Source organism: Bemisia tabaci, chromosome 9 (genome assembly GCF_918797505.1).
Source record: "Bemisia tabaci chromosome 9, PGI_BMITA_v3".
Taxonomy (NCBI): Eukaryota; Metazoa; Arthropoda; class Insecta; order Hemiptera; family Aleyrodidae; genus Bemisia; species Bemisia tabaci.
Window position 1 is genome coordinate 13,921,266 of NC_092801.1, and position 22,438 is coordinate 13,943,703.

At 39.4% G+C, this 22,438-nt stretch overlaps 1 protein-coding gene across 1 annotated transcript in view; it reads left to right on the forward strand.

Moving 5' to 3' along the window:
* Positions 1-17,602, forward strand: part of LOC109038207 (uncharacterized) — a 27,289-nt gene extending 9,687 nt beyond the window's left edge. Inside the window, exons 2-8 of the mRNA XM_019053194.2 lie at positions 5,764-5,929; positions 7,151-7,199; positions 8,000-8,214; positions 10,091-10,290; positions 13,655-13,879; positions 15,251-15,366; positions 17,063-17,602. Coding sequence (XP_018908739.2) covers positions 5,764-5,929; positions 7,151-7,199; positions 8,000-8,214; positions 10,091-10,290; positions 13,655-13,879; positions 15,251-15,366; positions 17,063-17,341 — 1,250 coding nt within the window. The 3' untranslated portion in view covers positions 17,342-17,602. The remainder of the gene's footprint in view (positions 1-5,763; positions 5,930-7,150; positions 7,200-7,999; positions 8,215-10,090; positions 10,291-13,654; positions 13,880-15,250; positions 15,367-17,062) is intronic.
* Positions 17,603-22,438: the final 4,836 nt, after the last annotated feature.

Below are 22,438 nucleotides of genomic sequence, written 5' to 3' on the forward strand. Positions count from 1 at the left end.
GTTTGACACCATTATCGTCAATCGGACAAAATGGGGGTACTAAGGTCAATGACCTCTCTGAAAGTTCAATTTCGATTTTTGGGGGGTACATGCCTGAGCAAAAAAAATGAAAGCGATTTTCGAGGTGAGCAAATGATGAGCAATGATGAGCAAAAGAGGAAATTTAAAATTTTAAAAAGTCGCGGTGCTAACTTCACGGACATGAATCAGAGCGACACCTCATTGGCAGAATATGGCAGGGCATTGAGATCTCACTCTTCGCTTCATCGCGCCTTCAATTTTTCAGATGCAGCACGGACACCTCATTGGCAGAATTAGCAGGGCATTGAGAGCTCACGCTTCGCTTTATCGCGCCTTCAATTTTTCAGATGCAGCACGGACGTCCAGCAAGTACGAATAGTTGTATCTCTGCGCCGTCGTTAACGCGCATCCTTTCCCTCCCTCTTTTTCCCTGTTGTGTTTGTTTCCGTTTGTCTTATTTGTAATGTTGCTTTAAACTAGAGCAGAGCATTGCGAGTTCACGACTCAAGCCATCGCTTCTTACATTTTTCATATCCAATGTGGACATCCATCTTGCGAGAATGGTTGTATCGCATTTACACTTTGGATGTCTCTCACTGTTGAATTTCGAAATAAATCAAGGTTAAGTTTGCCCGAGATATGCTATGATATGTCCAAATCAAAAGTCATTTTGAAAAGGAAGAAATATGTTTAAAGGTCTCTCAAAAGGTCTATAAAGTGTGCGTATGTCTAAAAATCGAACTGGCTATCGCTTCTACGGGAGTTACACATAGAGAATGAAGGAGGGAGATGATAAAGCGCCTGTATGTCAACAAAAAGGTGACTATTTCACAGAAAAGTGTTTGCGCTTCAGAACGTAGTTCTTGGACCTCTGTTCGCCACTATACGTAAAAGCACCTCTCCTCACTCCTAACTCTCTCTTCTTCCGTTCATTCAAGAAATTTTCCGCATATATTCTCGGTCGTAATTTTTTTCTCTCTCCTTATTTTGCTATCTGTCAGAGGGGCGCGATTTTTGCGCGCCAAGGGGGCGAATCTGCCAATGGCAGATTGGCCTTATGGCCAGTCCGAGCCTGTTTTTGGAATCAATGTATAATAGCAGAAAAACTTGTGTACCTGCGGACAATGTTTTTACAGAATTCTTTTGCAAATACTAACAACCTGAAAATTTGAAGTGCATGGGTAAAACAGTTTTTATTTCATAAAATGTCAAGTTCCAAAAACGTGGGAAAATCTTGATGGATTTACGACGTTCTTGGTCTTGCTTAGCACGCCAATAATAGCGTCGCCTTGATGCAACTATACGTACTCCACGAGTGTGCGTGTTGCCCATTCAAAAATCGAAGGCACTCCCATGTTTCTGACTTCTTCAGAAACGCACGGAACTCGTCAGTTGCAGCAGTCGCAATCCACGCATGTGCGTGTTACATGTTCACAAATTGAAGGCACACCTGTTCTGACTCCGGAGTTCGAATAGTCCTGCGCTTGGCTTCCTTATTCAACGGTGCGAGCTTCATACAAGCATTCATAAACGTCAGTCGTTTTAGACAGGTAAAAAGCCATTATTTTCCTTCAATCTTGCGTGATACCACACCATATTCCGACTACGGAGTCCGCATAGTCGTGCGCTTGATTTCAGCATTCAACGATGCGAGCATAATAAGCATCATTTCATTTAAATACGTCCAAATTAGTTTCCTTTTCATACCTCTCAGTGACTGACCTCACAGCGGTTGGATCACGAATTCATGAATGATCCAAAGTATCTCAGTCTCCTCCAAATCCGCAATGCATCGTTTCCCCAAAATTATGGCCCGGGTAAAATCCGTCAGGATGCCATTTCGTCGATTTTCTGGCGAAAAGACGTACCTCTAATTCCGTATGAGCCCTGTCCTCCGTATAACTCCATGTATTTGGCGGCTCATGTTGAAACGGAGATACGTCCTTACGTTAGAGAAACGACGATGTGACGGACGAGGTCATTGGTTCCTGTCGGTGTTCGTCGCGTCGTTACCCAAACGGGAGAACCGAAGTGCATTTCGACGTAGTAAAATTTCCCTCGTAAATTGCATTTTTACTGGCAGAACGTTCCCTATTTGCAACGCCTTAAAAAAAAAAAAAAAAAAAAAAAAAAAAAAAAAAAAAAACCTATATAAAAACTCGTCCATTTTGAAAAAAAAACCCCAAAACCCGCTCAGATTCGAGAAACTGTTAATATATTTGTTTTTAAAAATCTTTTTTGGGTATTTTTTAAAACTTCTAAAAAAAATAAACTTCCAGAGGTAAAATTGAAGTAAAAACTCTGAATGAAATTTGAATAAAAACTCAGAAAATATCAACTGTAGTTTATCAACCCTGCAGATGTTCGGAATTTTTATTTAAAAAGATCATTTAAAAAAGGAGTTATTTTTTTTAAAGACTTTTTTGTACGTTCATGCATGAAGAGTTACATTATGCCATGAGAAAAACAGCCAAAAAGAGTTTCCTAGAACGAGATCTTTATTAGTTTTTCAGAGTCTTTGAAAATTGATTTTTAAAAGTTATCACCATACCAGGATGGGAATTTTATAATGCAAATTTCTGTATTTTTCTACTGATTATACGTTATAATCAGCAAAATTTCGGACAGAAATCGCACGGTCAAATTTTTGTGAAAAATGCAATTGTTGCCGTCAATTTTTGCAGTCACGTATCCATCGTCTAGGAGAACGACACATTTTGCGGAGGAGATGATCATTAATTGGCCGTGCATGGAAACGCGAAAACGGTCATGCTACGGAGAAACATCTGTATGAACTTACCAAATAGCAGCTGCATACCTTCCCTAATAAAAATCGAGCTAACTTGCAAATTGTTGAATATGAATCCTTTGTTTTCCCCATTTAATTTAATGAACAAGTAATTTAAATACCTGAAATTTTCCTTGAAAGATATCAATAACTTTCCTCTGAATAAATACTTGGTCATAAGAAATTTGGCAACGCACGAATATTCATACGACGTTCTTCGCAATGACGGCGCGACCAGTTTTTCCTCGATTAGTCATCGCAACAAGTGCATCGAGTGAGAGGACTGAGAGGTGACTCATTAAGTGAAGCAATTAAGTCCAGTGGCGTGGCGTGAATTGCGATAAATCGATTGATATGTAATTTAAACCTATGGTAAAGAATCGATTATTAAGGTGTTCGCTGCGAACACCCCCGTCTATCGATCCTTTTCATAGGTTTAAATGGCAGATCGTTCGATACATCGCAAAGTACGCCACGCCACTGATTAAGTCGACTACGAAACTCCCAAACCACGTATAAAGGTCGGCGACGTTGCAGACTTCCTCTCGTACTTCATCTTAAAATTGTTGCTAGGATCGTGCTAACTTATAATCTTTCCAAAAAATTCCTGAAATCATGCGAAAACTTGAATTTACAAAGGTAATTTCCGTCTCGCATTCGTAGTTCATTGGGAGTAAAGATAAAACCCGTTTAGATGATCAGTATGTATATCAGGCAAAAAAGTTGCACAATCTTAGCAACATTGGAATGATCTTGGTTCCTTTCTGCGAAATGCAATCCAAATGGTAAACCATTTAAAGTCAATTCTTAAAAACTGCTTTGCTCTTTCTCCTCTATGCGAAGAAAACTCTATTAAAACTTTGAGTAATGATGTTGTCTTGGTCTCATTTAAAAAAATCAAATAAGAGCAGAGATTTAAAACACGGAAATGAGATATCGACGGTGTAAGTCGGCAATCACATAACTCGGTTTGCGACGTCGCGTCGCAGACTTCCTGTCATACTTTATTTTTTAAACGGAAAACTACTCAACAGCAATTCTTTAAATTTGCCGTGATTTTCCTTCTCTGTGCGAAGAAAATTTTGCAAAGACTTCAAGGGATGATGTCAATTTGTTCTCCTTTAAAAAATAACATAGAGGCGGAGATTTTCAGACACCGCAAACGAGTTATGTGATTGCCGACTTACACCGTCGATATGTGGTTTGGAAGGTTCGACGTCAAAGTGTGAGTGATCATAAGAAGATGATGAAAAAAGATGATAAAAGTGAACGTGCCTACCTGTATACCGAGATCTCATTAACGCGCATATAATTTTAATTTTAACGGAGTAGTACAATGTAGTGTGCTCAATTTTTTGGTTAATTCTCAAACAAATTCAGTACAAGATCACCTTCAAGGTTCGATGTCGATAAAATGAAGAGTTGCCAAGATCGTGCAAATATTTCTCTCGTTTTCACGAGAACCCAATTGCCTAATAATGAGAATTTTATCATGAAAATATGGTAAAATTTAAAGATATTTTCCCAATGAAAAGACCATCAAGTGAAGAAATTACTTTCAGAGTGAGACTGCTTTCAGAAATATTGGGTTTTTTCAGTTTTTCATTCTAGACACTTTCTCTTACTCCAAAGAACATCAGGTGAAGTTCCAAACCATAACTTACATTATTAGGTCATGATATCATGAGCGTTTGAAGTCAATCATCCTAAGAACTAGCAACAGTGCCAATGCACGGAGCGATGGACTTTGTGATCGGGGGGGGGGGGGGGGGAGGGCAGAAGGGCATCCCATCAAGAGGTGTCTGGGAGGCAGCATGACACTATACAACATGGTGGATCTATGCAATTCCCCCCATGCTCCAAATTAAGGATCAAGAGTTTCCCTATCTCCAAAGAGATTCCTAGGGGCCTATCCGGGAACATTTTGCAAAATTCAGTCGTCTCAGGAGCAATTTTCCGCTGCTCCAACCGAAAAATCAATCGAAATATAATTTTCAGAGACTAGAGACCCTCCACCGGTCTCTTGGTGACAGGTGGAAGCTTGGAAGCTTGGTGGGAAAAGGGGTTACGCTAATACTTAGCAAATTCCCTCAAAGTTCTTGGGAGTACCGAGTAATTTTTTTTTTTTTTTTTGGGGGGGGGGGGGGGGAGCACGCTTTCCGTCTCCTACTTACAACCGGGACAGCGTCGGCAAGCTTCAACCGCGATTTCCTCGAACCCTATGTTTCTTGTCCTCAACTTTGAAAAAGTAGTTATTTTATTTTTACTTTCCTCACTTCAAAGCATTTTTCCCTACTCCTTCTTCTGTGCTTCCAAGCTGGTTCAAAACTGTCCCATTCTTGCTTTTCCTGTGGCCTTGTCTCCACGGGCCGTTTCACGGGGTTTGTCCCAGGGAAAAATCCCACTTACGAAGTTGGGAAAAACATTGAGTTAATCAATATTTTTCCCGGTACCAAGTATGGTCCTTTACCCCTAGGACTCACGGAGAGAGGAAGAAGAAGTGAAAACGAATTGTGCGATATTTTATTCATTACTCCATTGTTAATGTTTTTTTAGTTAAAATAATGTGTCTAATTGTCAATTGAGTGCATTTATTATTTTAATCCAGGTTAAATAATCGACTTTAACTAATTTATCTTCCCGCGCAAACTAGTCGCAGGACCGTATGAGCCCCGTCCCGTGGAGACGGTAACTGGGAAAAATCCCAGAAGTTTCCTTCCTGCGATTCGAACTTGGGACAAATCCTATGAAAACGTCCCGTGGAAGTGTCATTTGGTATCTTCCTGCTAAACATTGTCCATATGCATAATGGTTAAACGCGAGGTTGAACTCAAGAATCTTAAGTGTTTGAATGAGATTTTTTGCAAGAAATTTGGCATCATACCATAACACAGGAGATAAGAATTTTCTGTGTACCCACTCCGTGTAATTACCTCTTTTTGGTGGGGACGGAGGGGGAAGAGAAAAAGAAACATTACGACCAGGGTTTTCTGCCGAGAATCATTGTCTTAATTTTTCCATCTACTTACGTGCATTTGTTCACGAGTTGCTCATAGTTGTTCGTTCGTTATCATTTCCTTCTTTAGTCCTCGTACTTCTTACTTTCCACCAAAACCAAAGGTACACACAACATTCACAGTTTAACGTTTATTTAATCATTAATTTTATGGATGTGAATTCATTTTTAAAAAATTAAGATCAGTTTATTGGATCGATGGACGCCAGATTTTGTGTCAGAACGGCATGCGATTTATCGCATCAACTGGTTCCATTTTTTCAGCTACTCGTCATTTTTCTCCCATTTTGAGATCGCAATTCTATTGTCAGGAGGCTAAAGCACTCACTTACCAATTTTAACAAAGAAATTCAACGTAATAAAGGCGCGGTTTTTTTTAGAGAGAAAACATCGCATTCGATACTGATATCGAAACTGCACCCGAATGCGATATTTTCTCTCTAAAAAAGCCACGCCTATAATACGTTGAATTTCTTTGTTAAAATTGGTAAGTGAGTGCTTTAGTCTCCTAACAACAGAATTGCGATCTCAAAATTCGAGAAAAATGACGAGGAGCCGAAAAAATGGAACCAATTGATGCGATACATCGCATGCCGTTCTGACACAAAATATGACGTCCATCGAATCATCTTAATTTAAAAGTTGGCTCTTTTAAATAAAGGCATTGTCTGAATGATTACATCTGCCCCTAAGCCATTGATGTGTGATGAAATATGCATTCTCGTTACGACACACAGTGGTTCGAGTCAATGGAAGAGGTCGGATAAAATGTGGAAACTTTAAGTAAAAGTTTATAACTCCATTCATGCAGAACTTTGAGCTTCTAAACGTGGTTCGATGGTCTCCTCGTAAAAGTATTTCTTTTAGAGGCGCCCCGTACAGTTTAAAATTTGACGAATTAAACATCAAAATTTGCAGTTTCAATTAAAAATTTCATGTCCGACCTATCTGATTGACTCGATCCACTGTGCGACGCTTGGAAAGGTCCGATTATAATAAATACATATATTTATTTGTTTATTTTTTCTACAAAGGAACTAACCTAAATTTTGCCTTGACGTTTTTGGCGCATATTTTAGAACGCGAGAAGAGAAGAGAATTCAAAGTGAATTTCAAGAAAAATTGTCGGTTACTTTTCTTTTAAGGAAAAACAGTATTGGAGATTTTCAACGTCGCAAATGGAGATGAAAATTGTTCGACTTTAACCAGTGATGTATTTCTCGCTGTCTAAGAGGTTACTGTATGCATGGTTTTCTCGAACTCACAGTAAAATCACCTTGAAAAAATTCCCTGCCGGAATTACTTGCTGAATTTTGTATTTCAAGGTTTGCTCATTTGTGCGTGAAAGGCAATGCTTCCTGCTCAAGGTCTGAGGTAAGAGGAATGGATTTTTCATTTCAGTATGTTAAGTGCCTACTACCCAATCTTACAGAATAATCTAAATTTTTCAAGTGTTCATTTATTGTGATAAACTGATAGGAAGTCGAACTGTGTCCTAATAAAATATGGGAAAATAACAGCGTAGCAGAGAGAAAATTTAAAATTTTCGAATAAAGAAACGAGACAAAAATCAATAAAAACTGAATAAACGGTAAAATTGGGCATATACACCAACGATGAAAGTTGAATAATGCACGTGTGAATCTCTTCTTCTGTGCTATTTTAGTAAAAGAGGAGCCAGACCACTTTTTCCCACCAAGTTTTCCATGAGATTTCTTTTTTCACTGACAAATATTCACAGAAAATTTTTGGGTTTTAATTTAGTTCCTCTTTAAGAAAAGTAAATCACCTTTGAGTTTCAGGAGCCATGCGGCGCATCAAGCTCGATTTTTAGGGACCATAGCAGACTTTTTAGAGGGCAAATTGACTTTTTGCCTTTATACCACGGCGCATTTAGTGACAAGTTAGACGCAAGATGTTTTAGTCACAGAACTAGTAGCTGTAACTTGGGGGAAAACTTCGAAAATTACTGGGCAGAAAAATCAGGATTTTTTTTTGAAGCGGGGGGGGGGAGGGGCATTCTAAGGGGTAACATTGGCGCCGAACTTCCATTTTTTAGGCGCCATGACCGATTTCTGAGGCGCATTTGGCGCCTGTGAGTTTCGAACACTGGTGGAGGGTCTCTTGTCTCTGGGTTTGCCCGAACTTTACCCAAGCATCCCTTTATTTCACAGCTTTCTACTGCCAGTTGCGCTGCTTTATTTCCAAGTTCGAGTGTTGAAGACAGCAGCATCGACGATACAGGCTTGGCCCGTCACCCCGCGGCTTTGTCACCTGGAGGAGCCCCATTTCGACTACGGAAAACAGAGACTCTATTTCGCCGATCAGTACGGCAAGAGAGCCTGCTCCTACGATCTCCTGTCAGGTGTCACGGCCTGTACATCGTTAGGTAGGTCACAACGATGGCTGAAGTCCGAAACCACGTATCTCAATGGACCACTAGACAAGGCACCAAGTTAAGCGTTCTCATACATCGTCACCTTCCAGGCAAAGTATCACAAGCGCCATGCGACGTTTAAAAATTTCCGCCGCCATTTTATTTCTTTACTGAGAAATTGTTGGTTGAATCTGTTTGGAAATTTCGCTAAATTTTATCGGCAGCACAAAGAAAATTCAGTGAAATTTTCGGACAGCTTCGTTGAACAATTTCTCTGTAAAAAAATAAAATGGCGGCGGAAATTTTTAAACGTCGCATGGCGCTTGTGATACTTTGCCTGGAAGGTGAGGGCATGTTTCTTAACCAAAATTGTACATAGAACACGATGACTCCTGACCTAGAGTCCCTTTATGCTGAGAGTAAAGACAACGCGAATCCATTTCTGATTGGTTCCCGTTCGCTCAGATTTCTGAATTTACTTTTGAGGCCAAGTTAATGTTTTGAACCAATCGATATCGATACAATCTCACCCGTTTGATGTATCGAATACGATCTGTGGTCTACGTACGTCAGATCGCAAACTAAACCAGTGGCGTGGCGTGAAGGACTGATTATCGATATCTCGCCATTTGAAGCTATAGTAAAGAATCGATTACTAAGGTGTTCGCTGCGAACACCCTGATAATCGATCTTTTATCATAGGTTTGAGTGCCGAATCAATCGATATATCGCAAAGCACGCCACGCCACTGAACTAAACGTTACCGTGACAGTCTTTGCGATACGAAAATAAGGCAATCTCAATATTGACGCTGTAGCTTTGTTATAGGACATTGTTTATATTTTGAACATTTAAGGATGGGAAATGAACAATGTTTGATCGAGAAGCCTGCCAAAATCGTTGTGGTGCGCAATTTGACTCACGTAGAGTATTGTGTATCTTGTCACCGGGCAATTCAAATTTCCCCGTAACAAATGTATAATTAAAACGTTAATATCTTAGATAGGAGTTAATTTCAGTAATTTTCAACGGAAGAATCGTGTTCTACGTAAAATTTTGGTTTAGAAACATGTGTATTAAAATGCTTAAATTCGTACCTTATCTAGTGGTCTAATTTCCTCGGAGATAAACGAGCCAACTTAATCGCTTGGAATTTGAATGGAATATTCTACTGGCAGGAAGAAAGTTCTTAAGGAATATCGTTGACTAGTTTACTTAAGAATGTTTAAAGTATGGCAGGAAGTCTACAGCGTCACAAACGGAGATACGTGGTTTCGTACTTAGGCCATTGGAATTTTTTAAGTTTGCAGATTTGCTTTTACTATTTTTTTTTTCTTTTTTAGGGTTTTTACTAAAGTTGCATACCATCACATATATATAATTTCTCTGTTTATTTTTTCATCAAAGTTTGCATGGACGTACATATATATCGACGGTGAAACTACCAGACCACGTATCTCGTTTGCGGTGTTTAAAAATCTCCACTCACATTTCATTTTTTTGAAGGAGATCAAATCAATATCATTCCTTACAATTTTCACAGATTTTTTTTTCGCACAAAGAGGACTAATCACGGAAGTTTTCACGAACTGACGTTGAGTAGTTTCCTATTTAAAAAATAAAGTATGACAGGAAGTCTGCGACGTCTCAAACCGAGATACGTGGTTTGGTATTTTCTCCGTCGATATGTAACCACCACTTTGGGTGGCCATTTGGGGAGAAAGAGCCCCCTCCCGCACAAAACAAGAACTTTGGGACTCTACTTTTTTCAAAGATCTTTCAGAAAAATGTTTTGATTTCTAAATCCGTGATCCAAAATTAATCCATGCAATAGACAGTTATATTTTTTGTTTTTTTATTTTATATTTTTATTTTATTTTTTACGCAGATCAGACGGTTGGAGCTTTTGCTCCGGTGAAGAATGCGAGGGACCAATTTCTAGCCGTCCCTACTTAGTTCTCCTCTTTTGGGACGGAGTCTCGACCCAGTCGACTTACGTCATTTTGGCCAGACCCGAGTCAGAGTCCAAGTATCCTGGCAACTTCTTCAACGATGGCAAGACCGATGTTGAGGGTCGGCTCTGGGTCGGTGAGTTTCACCATTCTTCCGCGAATTAGCCTTTTAAAATGGACCGGTAGACAATATGGACCGCGTTTAACAGAAAGGAACCAAGCCACATCAGCTATTGCCAAACTTATGTGGGCTATTTAATTTTTTACGCGAAAACGTTTGGGTGGATTCTTTTGAAAATTGTAAGGAATTTGCCTTGCACCATGGAGAAAATCCACTGAAATTTGCACGAAAATCCGCACAACCGTTTTCACGTAAAAAATTAAATTGCCCGATTAAAATTGGCAATAGCTGATGTGGCTTGGTTCCTTTCTGTTTAACGCGGTCCATATATACGAATTCAAGATATCTGCTACGCGGATTGCATTTTGCAAAAAGGAACCAAAGCATTGGAATGTTGCTAAGATAGCGGAACTTCATCCTTTGTAATAAAAGTACTGAGATCATGCCAAAAATTTAATTCACAGAGGTGAATTCAGGGCCGGATTTACCTACTTGCCACCCATGGGCCGCCTGTATTTTGCCGCCCCCTTCTCATTCGTTTTGGAACATCAATAAAAACCATCAAGTGAACGTACCAGCGTGGGTGGGGTGCATAAGACGCGTTTACTCGTGTTGGAAACATTTTTCGGGAAAGCCCTGTCAACACTACTAGCAAAAATTCACCGAACTTTGCGCGAGCGTTTAGTTTTGTAAACCTATTTCTGCGTGGACAAGACCTTCCATTCATAAGAAATGAACGAAAAAATATGAAAAAACAAACATAACGACGGTGTAAGTCGGCAATCACATAACTCGGTTTGCGACGTCGCAGACTTCCTGTCATAATTTATTTTTTCAACGGGAAACTACTCAACGGCAACTCTTTAAAACTGCCGCGATTCTTCTTCTCAGTGAGAAGAAAATTCTGCAAAAAATTCAAGGAATGATGTCAATTTGTTCTCCTTTAAAAAAATAACATAGAGGCGGAAATTTTCAGACACCGCAAACGAGTTATGTGATTGCCGACTTACACCGTCGATAAATGTGGTTCGATGATTTTAACTTCCGCCGCCGCGCCGCACAGACCGCACCGTGTTTGGAGCAATGCGTGAAGTATTCCGACACTTTTGTAGGCGCTATTAGTTTCACGCCGACGACCGCTGCTGTACGCACTGTGTTTGACGCAATGCGTGAAGTATTCACGCAGTCTTGTAGGCGCTATGCGTTTCACGCTGACCGCAGTGACCGCTAGTAGTCTTGTATGCGCTGATATGTGTTACATGCCGATCGCCGCGCCGATGGCTTCTCCTTTTCATCTCAAGTCCTCGTCATCATTGCTCTCTGCACCGCGCCGTTCCAGGCCAAATTGCGTGTTCGGTTTCTCTTTCAACTCGACTAATTAAAGGTGCTGTCTCTTGTATCACCGAAAGACGACAAAATGAGAAATTACTGTACTCTCAGGAAATGAGAGATTTTGTTTGTAATTTTTTTCTAAATCCGATTTTTTTTATACCTACATTTAAAAAAATTGCGAGAGTTGCCGCCTCTTAGATTTGCCGCCATGGGCCGCGGCCAATGTGGCCACCCCCTTAATCCGGCCCTGGGTGAATTTTCTCTTGACTTTAAAGTTCATTTGGAGTAAAGATAAAACTTGTTTAGATGATTGGTTTATATTGCACGGTTAAAAAAGTTGCACAATTTTAGTGACGTTGAAATGCTCTTGGTTCTTTTTTGCAGGATGCATTTCACATGTAACCAAAATCACACGCAACACTTGATTTGCACAACAGAGATTATTAACGCCCAACTGGAAGTATTTCTGCTGAAGGGAGCTGTAGGCGAGTGAGATAAATGGGTTGTGTTCTACAAAATGTAAAAAAGGCGTGATTCCCTTTGGAGAAATAGAGAAGCAGGATTCCATATTTTTCCACACGGAGCTATCCGCCAACTTTATCCGGCACTCATGAGCCGTGGGCATGGCGAATGGGCGCATAAGTTAAAGTGCGCGTTGCCGGGCGCCGTCGCTGCTGACGTTATCGGCGCTTTATAATTCCCATTCATTCTTACGCCTCTCGACCAACGAGTACACCCCTTTTTTCCCACCTGTCCCCGGTTCCGTTTAGCAGAAATACGTCCGACTAAGATGTTGCATGTTCCAACACGCAAATCCAAACCTCCCGCTCGATTAGTGGCAAGGCGGGAATGATCGATTATTGATATTCCACCATCGGAAGCTATGGTAAAGGATTGATTACTGAGGTGCTCGTTGCGATTGCAAACAGCGTGTTTATCGATCCTCTCTCGTAGGATTAAATAGCAAATCAATCCATTTTTCACAAAGCACGCCACACCACTGTCATGTGAGTATCAGTGCAAAACTGGGGGGAAAATTAGTCAATGCTCAAAATTTTTGACTTCAAGGTGATTCGATGGACACGCCATTTTGTGTCAGAACGGCAGCGATATATCGCATCAATTGGTTCCATTTTTTCAGCTACTCGTCATTTTTCTCCCATTTTGAGATCGCAATTCTGTTGTCAGGAGACTAAAGCACTCACTTACCAATTTTAACAAAGAAATTCAACGTAATAAAGGCGTGGTTTTTTTTAGAGAGAAAACATCGCATTCAATACTGATATCGAAACTGCACTCGAATGCGATATTTTCTCTCTAAAAAAACCACGCCTTGAGTACGTTGAATTTCTTTGTTAAAATTGGTAAGTGAGTGCTTTAGTCTCCTGACAACAGAATTGCGATCTCAAAATTGGAGAAAAATGTCGAGTAGCTGCAAAAATGGAACCAGTTGATGCGATATCGACGGTGAAACTACCAAACCACGTTTCTCGGTTTGCGACGTCGCAGACTTCCTGTCATACTTTATTTTTTAAATGAAAAACTACTTAACGTCTAGTCTTGAAAATTTCTGTGATTTTTCCTCTTTGTGCGGAGAAAATTCTGTGAAAATTTCAAAGAATGATATTGATTTGGTCGACTTCAAAAAAATAAAATGCGAGCGCAGATTTTTAAATACCGCAAACGAGATACGTGGTTTGGTAGTTTCACCGTCGATATATCGCATGCCGTTCTGACACAAAATTTGGCTTCCATCGAATCACCTTAATGAAATTTGTTGGAGATTCTTGGCCTTGCTTTTTCCGCAAAATAGTGTGAACCCAGCACTCTTTAACCATCTTCTTACTTACAGTTCGGGCCGCATTTTTAGTGTTTCTTTTCCTTGTCGATGATTCATGCTTTGAAAGTACGTACATCATGATTATTCGCTCCCATTTGACTGATTCGATTGTGCGCCGAAGGATTTCAGCCATTCTAAAAACTAGTAAAAATGTGTATGGATTTATGTTCATTTCATTTGCGTGTGTGTGTGTGTGTGTGTTTACAGGCACGGAGGGTCCAGCCTTGGAGTCCGGTCCGGCAGGACGAGTGCCCAATCGAGGGAACTTTTATAGCTACTCCACGGAAATTTGCGGTTTGAAGAGAGAAATTAGCAACGTTACCCTTTCGAACGGATTGGCGTGGAACAAGAACAACACGATACTCTACTACATCGATAGTGGCACCTTTAAAGTGACCAAACTCAAGTATGACAGAAGGACCGGAGTTATTAGTACGTTTAAATTATCGTTATCTTATCTTGGAATTGAAGCAACTTCCTCGGAAACTGTGAAATTCTCACTTTCCGTAAACGGCCCCGTGTGAAGTTAAATTTTCGCCGTTTTGGGCTTTTGAGTGCAGATAACTTTTTGAAAACTTAATCGTTCAAGTATTACGTAAGGTATTTTTGCAAACTTTTTGACCCCCGCCCCTCCCCTCCTGTAAGGAACCTTTAAGAAGTCTCTGACCTCCCCTTTTGAATTACGTAAGATTGGCCGGGACCCCCCCCCCCCGTTTTTTCAGAAAAAAATGAAGAAAGCCTGGTAAAATAGCTGCTGAAATAAATTTAAGGCTTTTGTAAAAGTATTTTGATGAAAATTGGCAAGAAAAAGAAGCAAATAATTGAAATTTAATTGTTAGGGTGTTTACCAGTCATGAAAAACCAAAATTGGGGACTTTCAGGAACTTAAGTGGACTTAAGTAGGACGTCATTTTCCTCACCGGAGGTGGCTGGCTACCGACACTCTTGACAAAAATACACGCCGGGCCGTGGGTAACAGGTCTAGAAAAATACATTTGAAACCAAGACGTTTCGGCTGGAAACACAGCAGAGTAACAACATCATTCATCTCATTTTAAAAATTACAACCGAGTATATTAAGTTTTAAAATAAAAAAATGTATTCTATTTGACGAAGAGGGCTCCGGTGTTTCCAGTCGAAACGTCTTGGTTTCAAATGTTTTTTTCTTGCCATGTTACACGCGGTGTATATTTTGTTTAAATTTATTTCTTGAGTATTCAACACACATCACGTAATTAATAAGTTTGGTTAAGTATATGTCATGCTCATGTTACACCTCTTCAAAATATGTCCGACTGGATCACCTACATGATATTAATCTATATTTTGAATGGGCGAGTAGGCAGGGTAAAAATTAAACTTTCAGAGACATGTTAGCTCAACAAAATTTGGAGCAGAAGACGTGGAATATTTAAAACTTCCAACATCATCTTATTCATTTTGAATTTTTAAAATTCAAAAATCCAAGATGGTGGACGTGGCCTACGACGCTCTTCGGTTCCTAGCTGTTTCCAATCGAATTTGTGAGACTTTGTAATGGTATCAGAAAGCCTTTTTTTTGACCGGAAACTCGAATTGTAAGAAAAGTTTTCACAATTTGAAAATTCAAAATGGCGGATGCGGCCTTAAGTGTTATATTGGTTTTTCAAAAGTGTCTAATCTTGCAATCAGGATCTATATTCTTTTTCTGCTTATTTTCAAACTTAATTTACCCTCAGTTATATGATACCTTGCTGATATAGGCGCGCTCCTCAACACTTTTATGTTGAAATTAATTGTTCCAAATCGTTATTATTTTTGCAGGCAATCCCGAGACGGTTTTTGACTTTAAAGCGAACAACATTCCCGGACTCCTCCCTCATGGCATGACAATTGACACCGAAGACAACCTGTACGTCGCAATGTACGGTGGATATCAAGTGAGTAAATGGGCACCAATGGGCCAGTAGACAAAGTACGAATTTAAGCTGCAGTTTCATACAAGTTCCTTTGCCAAAATTTTAGGTAGAACACGATTCGGGACACGAGAAATACTGAAATTAACTCTTAATCAAGACAGTGAAGTTGTTTATGCAGTGGAAAAACAAGGATAAAAAAACGGGAAACAAGGCTAAAAAAACACAATTTATGAAACCCGAGACGTTTCGACTCAAAACTGAGTCATTTTCAGTCGAGACAATAAACATTTAAAAGAAAAACGATAAAAAACCTGAGCCCTACATGGTGGTGGCCGGGATCTGAGAGCTCTCAGCCTTGTTTCCCGTTTTTTCATCTTTGTTTTTCCACTGTTATCATTGTCTTGGGCTGCTCCTAAAAATTTGTTGTTTATGCATATATTCAAACTTCTCGCTCATAGACAAAACAATACCTAATCTACTTGAGTTCAATTCACGGTCTCTAGAATTCTTGACCAAGCTTATCCTCCGATTTTTTTCTGATTTTCCCTGATTTTCAGGAGATTCCTCTGACGAGGGATCAAAATTTACTAAACGCAAAAAATATGCAACTCTCCGGGTGACGGATGTTTTAAAATCGATTTTTTTCATCTTCCTGCGGAGATTTCAGCGTACATCTCAATATTCAAGTAGAAAAGTGTTCCTGGTGTTTATACAAATATTATCTGGTCAATCAAAGGTTCTCTAATATTCAGATGATTTGAGTATTCAAGTATGCTGTATGAGAAACGAATATGAATAGGACCCCTTTCCGAATAGAGAGTTTACAGGTGTCTGAAATTTGATGAATTTCGTGTTTAAACGGAAACTACTGATTGATCTGAACACGAGGATACCCTTGGTTCACGAATTGAACAATTATTGGAGAAGATTTGACGAAATGATCTAATCTGCTAAAATACGCGTGTTTAAATGGGGAATGCCACCAGATGACGTCACTAGGTGGTGCATTTTCTCACGTTTGAATCTATTTTTATACAATTTTCCATACCAGAGAAAAATCATAAAAAATACTGTGAAATCAGCTCTTTAAGGGGAGCCAGACACTTGAAAATTGAACAAAAAATGTTTTTTTATTTTCTGGCTAATCTTAATCTCCTACTCCTTTAGTTTAATTTCAGACCAAGTTTTACTTGATCTGATGAGTAGTTTTGAAGTTATGCGCGGTTTAGTGAGGGAAGGTTCACTAAATACACTACTAATTACACTAAAACTGATTTTGCTGTTTTTTTTAATTCCTCATTCCCCGAAAACTACATTTTTCAGCACTCATGTACCTTTTTCTCAGGATCTACTGAACCGATTTTCAAAAACTTTGTTTTGTTCTAATCCTTGCACTCTCCTGCACATTTTAACACCAGCTTTTTCAAAATTTCGAGCTGGATTTTTTTAATTTGATTTCAAATGTCCAAATTCTTTGAATTCTAACAAAAAAATTTCAAAATTCAGAAAAATTTCAAATTTTTAAATTTTAAAAAAAGCCCGTGTTAAAATGTTCAGGAGGGTTCAAAGTTCAAAACAAAAAAAAAGAAGTAATTTTTGTTCAGTAGATCCTGAGAAAAAGGTACAAACGTTAACATTGGGAAGATAGGGTGTCTGGCTCCCCTTAAGCACTTTCAGATATAGTAATAAATTGCATGCAAATTCTCCATTCGTCCAGATCATAAAAATAGACCCCACGCGAGGGGTTGTGCTGCTGACCATGGAACTGCCTATTGCGCTTGTGACGGACATGAGGTGGGGCGGTTGGGACCTGGACATTCTCTTCGTGACGTCATCCAGGATGGGGCTCAACGAGACAGAATTGGAGGAGCAGCCGTGGGCAGGTCGTGTGATCGCTATGACTGGACTCAACGCCACCGGGTGCATCTCCCACGAGGCAGTCATCTGTCTCCCGGGACGATCGGACGACGCAGATATCTGTAGCGCCCCAAGTTAAGTCTACCTCACCGATGGAGCATCAGGACGTATTTCTGCCGAACGGAATTTTACAGGGCGTCTCAGGATTAAGTACGAATATTGACGGAGTCGATTCTTTGGGTCAAAAAAAGACGTTATCGTGGTATACCGTTTCTGCCAAAAACGGTTTCCCTAGGGGCCGCGGCGCAGTGGCGCGGCCAATAGAGATGTTGCATGTAAATTCAACGTAATAAAGGTGTGGTTTTTTTTAGAGAGAAAATATCGCATTCGAGTGCATCAATCCTATTGTTGTTATTAACTACATCAATCCTATTGAATAAAGAAGAAGATTTAATTAAAATATGGGTAAACAAGGCTAAAAATTATTGAAACACTAAAAGGCCGTTATCACGTAACCACATGCCACGGCTGGGGTCAGGTCGCCACTCAATTTTTTACTTGTTTTTATTTATTTTTGAAGCTGAAAATGAGCTGGTAGCAGCTCGAAACGTCCTGCCTTTTAGTGTTTCAATAATTTTTAGCTTTGTTTACCCATATTTTAATTAAATCTCCTTCTTTATTCGTATATTCGGGCTATGTTTTTGTGCTTTATCACTCCTACTGTTCAATCTAATAAAGCCCCCAGATTGAAATTTGTCCATTGTAAAATTTCATGCACGAAGGGCGTTTCTGCTTAAAGAAGCTCCGCTCAAAACATAATTGGACGCGTATTTTTACCAAACAGAGAAATTGGTTAACATGTCCAAAAACAAATGTCCAGAGCAAAAAAATGTCCAATATAAGAAAAGTCCATGAGTGAAAAATATCCAAGTATCTGGAATGTCCAGTAATGGTACCACCGTCAATATTAAAAAAACCCAAATGTCCGGTTACTGTGAGTCATAATTAAATTTCCTTACGATTTAAGTACCTGTCGGTAGAAATTCTTCATACTTTCTCATCACTTTCGTTTCGCGGTTTGTTGCTAACCTACGTATTCCCCTAGGATATCGAGGAATATTGTCTTCATATTTAAATTCTTGATACCGGTAGTTGCGCTTGACGATTCTGTCCTGATTTGGACTACGTTTTGCAATTTGGAACTATAAATTCTAGCTTGGTTTTAAAACAACGTATGTGCCAGTAGTTTCCCTATGCACACAAGTGTTTTTCCAGAAGAGCCATAATTTCGTCACCTTCCAGGCAAAGTATCACAAGCGCCACTTTGCCAACTTTTCAGGAGACACAAAAAACTGAGCTGCGGTCACAAAAGACGGGTTTTAGGCTTGAAACTTGGAATGTAGGTCCAGCACACCTCCCTGCTTCGATTTTTAATGAAATTTCTGTAAAAAAAGTTTTTTTATTCGAAAATTGGCGCTTGTGATATCGCGTTCTCGGGCCATTCGGCGAACCCCTTGGCGCTTGTGATACGAACATGGCGCTTGTGATACGAGTTCCTTTTCTGTGGTAACGATGGAAGTATCGCATCCGCCAGTTTAGAGAGAATAAAATCGAGAGAGAAAGCGATCAGACTTGCATGTTCAAAAATGTTTCCACACAGTTCTGAATGTTTTGACACGTATATTTGCGTGACGAACGCGGAAAGGGTGAAAACATAGTCACGGGACGCATGGCGGGTGGCATCAACGAAATTTGCAGGCTGTTTAATTCTATGGACGTCGCTAAAGGACTGACTCGATACTTTCGGGGCTAAAGAGTCAAAAGTTGCAGTTGACCGATAGGCTGATGGTTGCAGAAAATAATTACCCCCCTCGTATTTTTTTTCTTTATTTTGGCAATCAAAATCACTTGAGAAGGGCAGCATAGAAAATGATATGCACTTTGTATGTGCTGCCAAAAAATTTGAGACCAGCTGACCGTCTTTCAAAATCGGGGGATTTGGGGGGAGGCATCTTTAAACATTTTCAATATTTTATGGAGAAACGCACTTAATGCTAATTTTCGACGTATATTCTAGCGTATTCGTATTCGCAAAGTGTTTTTTCCTCTGAAATAAAGGGACTCAAGTTTTTTAAGGATCCTTGGATTCTAGTTATTGATTCTTGGAGGTCAGAGTACAAAGAAGCAGTTTTTATTCGTTTCAGAAAAATGAGTCTGAATTTCTAAATTTCATGGCACCACATGGTTTAACTGTAAAAAGTGTCACACTGCGACTAGCTTCATTAGAGCATCCTTTAAACCTTTTTTTTTCTTTTGGTTTCTTTTTTTTTTTTCTTCATAATCTGAACTTGCACCTAGCACTCCAAATATCTCACATTTCAAAGAAAACAGATTGAAAATTGTTCTCTGCTTCTCCTTTTCTTTTTTCAATCAAATAGTTAAGACCTTTGAAAGTTAGAAGCTTACAGAAGGCAAAAGAGGGCTTGCAGTAAAACTAAAAACTTCACATTCTATATCGTATTCTGCATTTATTAATAGGAGTATAAAGAAGAGCTTATGATTTAATTAACAGCCAGAAACAGTATCACAAGGCAGATTGCATTTTATGCAGCAAAACTCTCAGAGAAATAATAAAAACTCTCAGAAAAATAATAAAAATTCTCAGACAAATAATAAAAACTCTCAGAAAAATAATAACAATTCTCAGACAAATAAAAACTCCAACAAAATCATCATGCCGATTTGATGACTAGCTAAGTTCAGCTCGGAAGCTCCTCCAAAAAGTGGACGACATAGAAAAAAAACTTAGGCACAGTACAAATGCAGACACGTGTAGAATATATGGAGAGGGATTAGCACCTTGACCGAGAATTGCCTGTATTCTACTTGCGACAACTGTCTTCTACTGTCTAGTGACAGAGCGAACCTTCTGTGATAATACTGAAAAATAAAACAAGAAACATTTCAAACTTGGTATCTACAGTAGTAAATTCCATATTAATGTAAAAAACATTGCCTGCCAGTGTTTTCAATACAAATCAACGATGGAGCTATAAAAATGGGCGGCACCCGATTCCCTCCCGAGATTCCCTCCCGGATCCGATTCCCTCCCGCTAATGACCGCTGCCCAAGTCCGTTTCCGATTCCCTCCCGCTAATGACCTTTAATAAAATGAAGCGGCAACGTCGCTTTAATCATTCAACTTACCATTTCCAGAGAGATGCGCTGTTTCCCGTGAGTGTTTCAGGAAAATTAGGGTATATTCACAAAATTATGATGATTTGATGAAGAAAGTGGGCTAGGTTGATAGAAAGTTCCCAAAGTCTATTTCATATGCATGCATAAAACAAAATTTGAGAACCCTCTCTCCCTTCTATGACCCTCTTCATGGCTGCCGGATGTTCACAGAAAAACTAAAAGGGGTGTAGAGAGCCCGATGCGTCACACAAAAAATAAAATCACAGTAGTAAGTCATGTTCATGGCTGCCGGATGTTCACAGAAAAACTACATACAACATGCATATGAACACATACATATGAAACAGACTTTGGGAACTTTCTATCAACCTAGCCCACTTTCTTCATCAAATCATCATAATTTTGTGAATATACACTAATTTTCCTGAAACACTCACGGGAAACAGCGCATCTCTCTGGAAATGGTAAGTTGAATGATTAAAGCGACGTTGCCGCTTCATTTTATTAAAGGTCATTAGCGGGAGGGAATCGGAAACGGACTTGGGCAGCGGTCATTAGCGGGAGGGAATCGGATCCGGGAGGGAATCGGGTGCCGCCCATAAAAATGTGTATATCGGTTGCGTATTTTCAAAGTCTCTGTCCCTTCTTTATTTTTTAAGGTAAAAGCACACTGACGGAACATTGTGGCTTGAAATTCTTATACTTATGTTAGGTTTCATGGGAGAAGAAAAATCACCTTACTTTTGAAAATGATAATAAAATATGAGTTGACCAAGACCAATAACTCAATAACAACAATCGTCTCTGCTTGAATGCTGAAATTTCAACAATTCTGTAACGAATCCATTTTAGTGGCTTTAGGTGATTGATTATCTAAAGGAACCTATGTGTTTCAACTGAGAAGGGGGATTTTAAAGCCCAGCAAAGTCACTAACGACATTGTGAAGATTGTGCTTATTGTCATGCACTGTCATCAAAACTCAAGTTTCAATATGTTTGCCATGTTCTCCTTGTCTTTGATTATTCACTGTAAAACCATCTGGATAACAGTTCATTTCAACTCTATCCATTCACTTTTTTGTGATGAGAGAAGCTTCACAATGTTGGCAACACTTTGCTGGGTTTAGAAGCAACCTCCTCAATTTAACCATCTATAGATTTGGATGTGTCTGATAATCAGGATCCGAAGTCCTTGTCTTGTGAGAAGGACCTACTTAACTGTTGATGACATAGGGCCAGATAGTAAACAACTACATAAATAGACAACTTTTGTAGTTTTCTTTCCTGCCACAGAGATTCAGATCCATAGAAATTGTTCTATGCTATATCAGCGGTAGAACTGCAGAAATGTATATTTTGGTCACAGTGCTTCAAAATCTCTGCTTCTATTTTGTTCTCTAAAAGGAAATTAAACCAACATCATGGCTTGAAATTTTCACAGTATGTTCTTCACAAAGAAAAGACAAGTAACTGAAGTTTTCAAGAAATGACGTCCAGTCGTTATCCACATAGAAAATAAAGTACGGCAACCAAGAAGTTTGCAACACTGCGAGCCCAGATACGCATTCGTGCGGTTTTACCATCGATGTAGACCTGCTCCATTCCTACTGTCTGTGCTTACAAATGCAGTTATAGAAGAGTAGACACTTAACTTTTCCCAAGCCTAACTTATTTTCGGCTTCCAGAGAATCGCTATAGTGGATTGAAGTGACAATATTTTTGAACAAACTTATTGTGAATGAGAAGCCTGCACGTAGATCTGAGCATCCATGAAAAACAGCTCACACAAAATAAACAAAACTATCACCGATATTTGTGGCATCATTACCGTAAACCGATGTTTCATTAAAGTTACTGATAAATAGAGAAAACACTACACGAACACTTTCAGGAATGAGAATGACTTTTAGATGAGAATTGAGAAAAATGATCGAGAATGTAAATACTCGCGGACCTACAAAAACATTGCTGACGTCGCGAGTGCAACGTTGCCGGCGAGTAAAATGGCGCTTGTGATACTTTGCGCCCAGATGGCGCT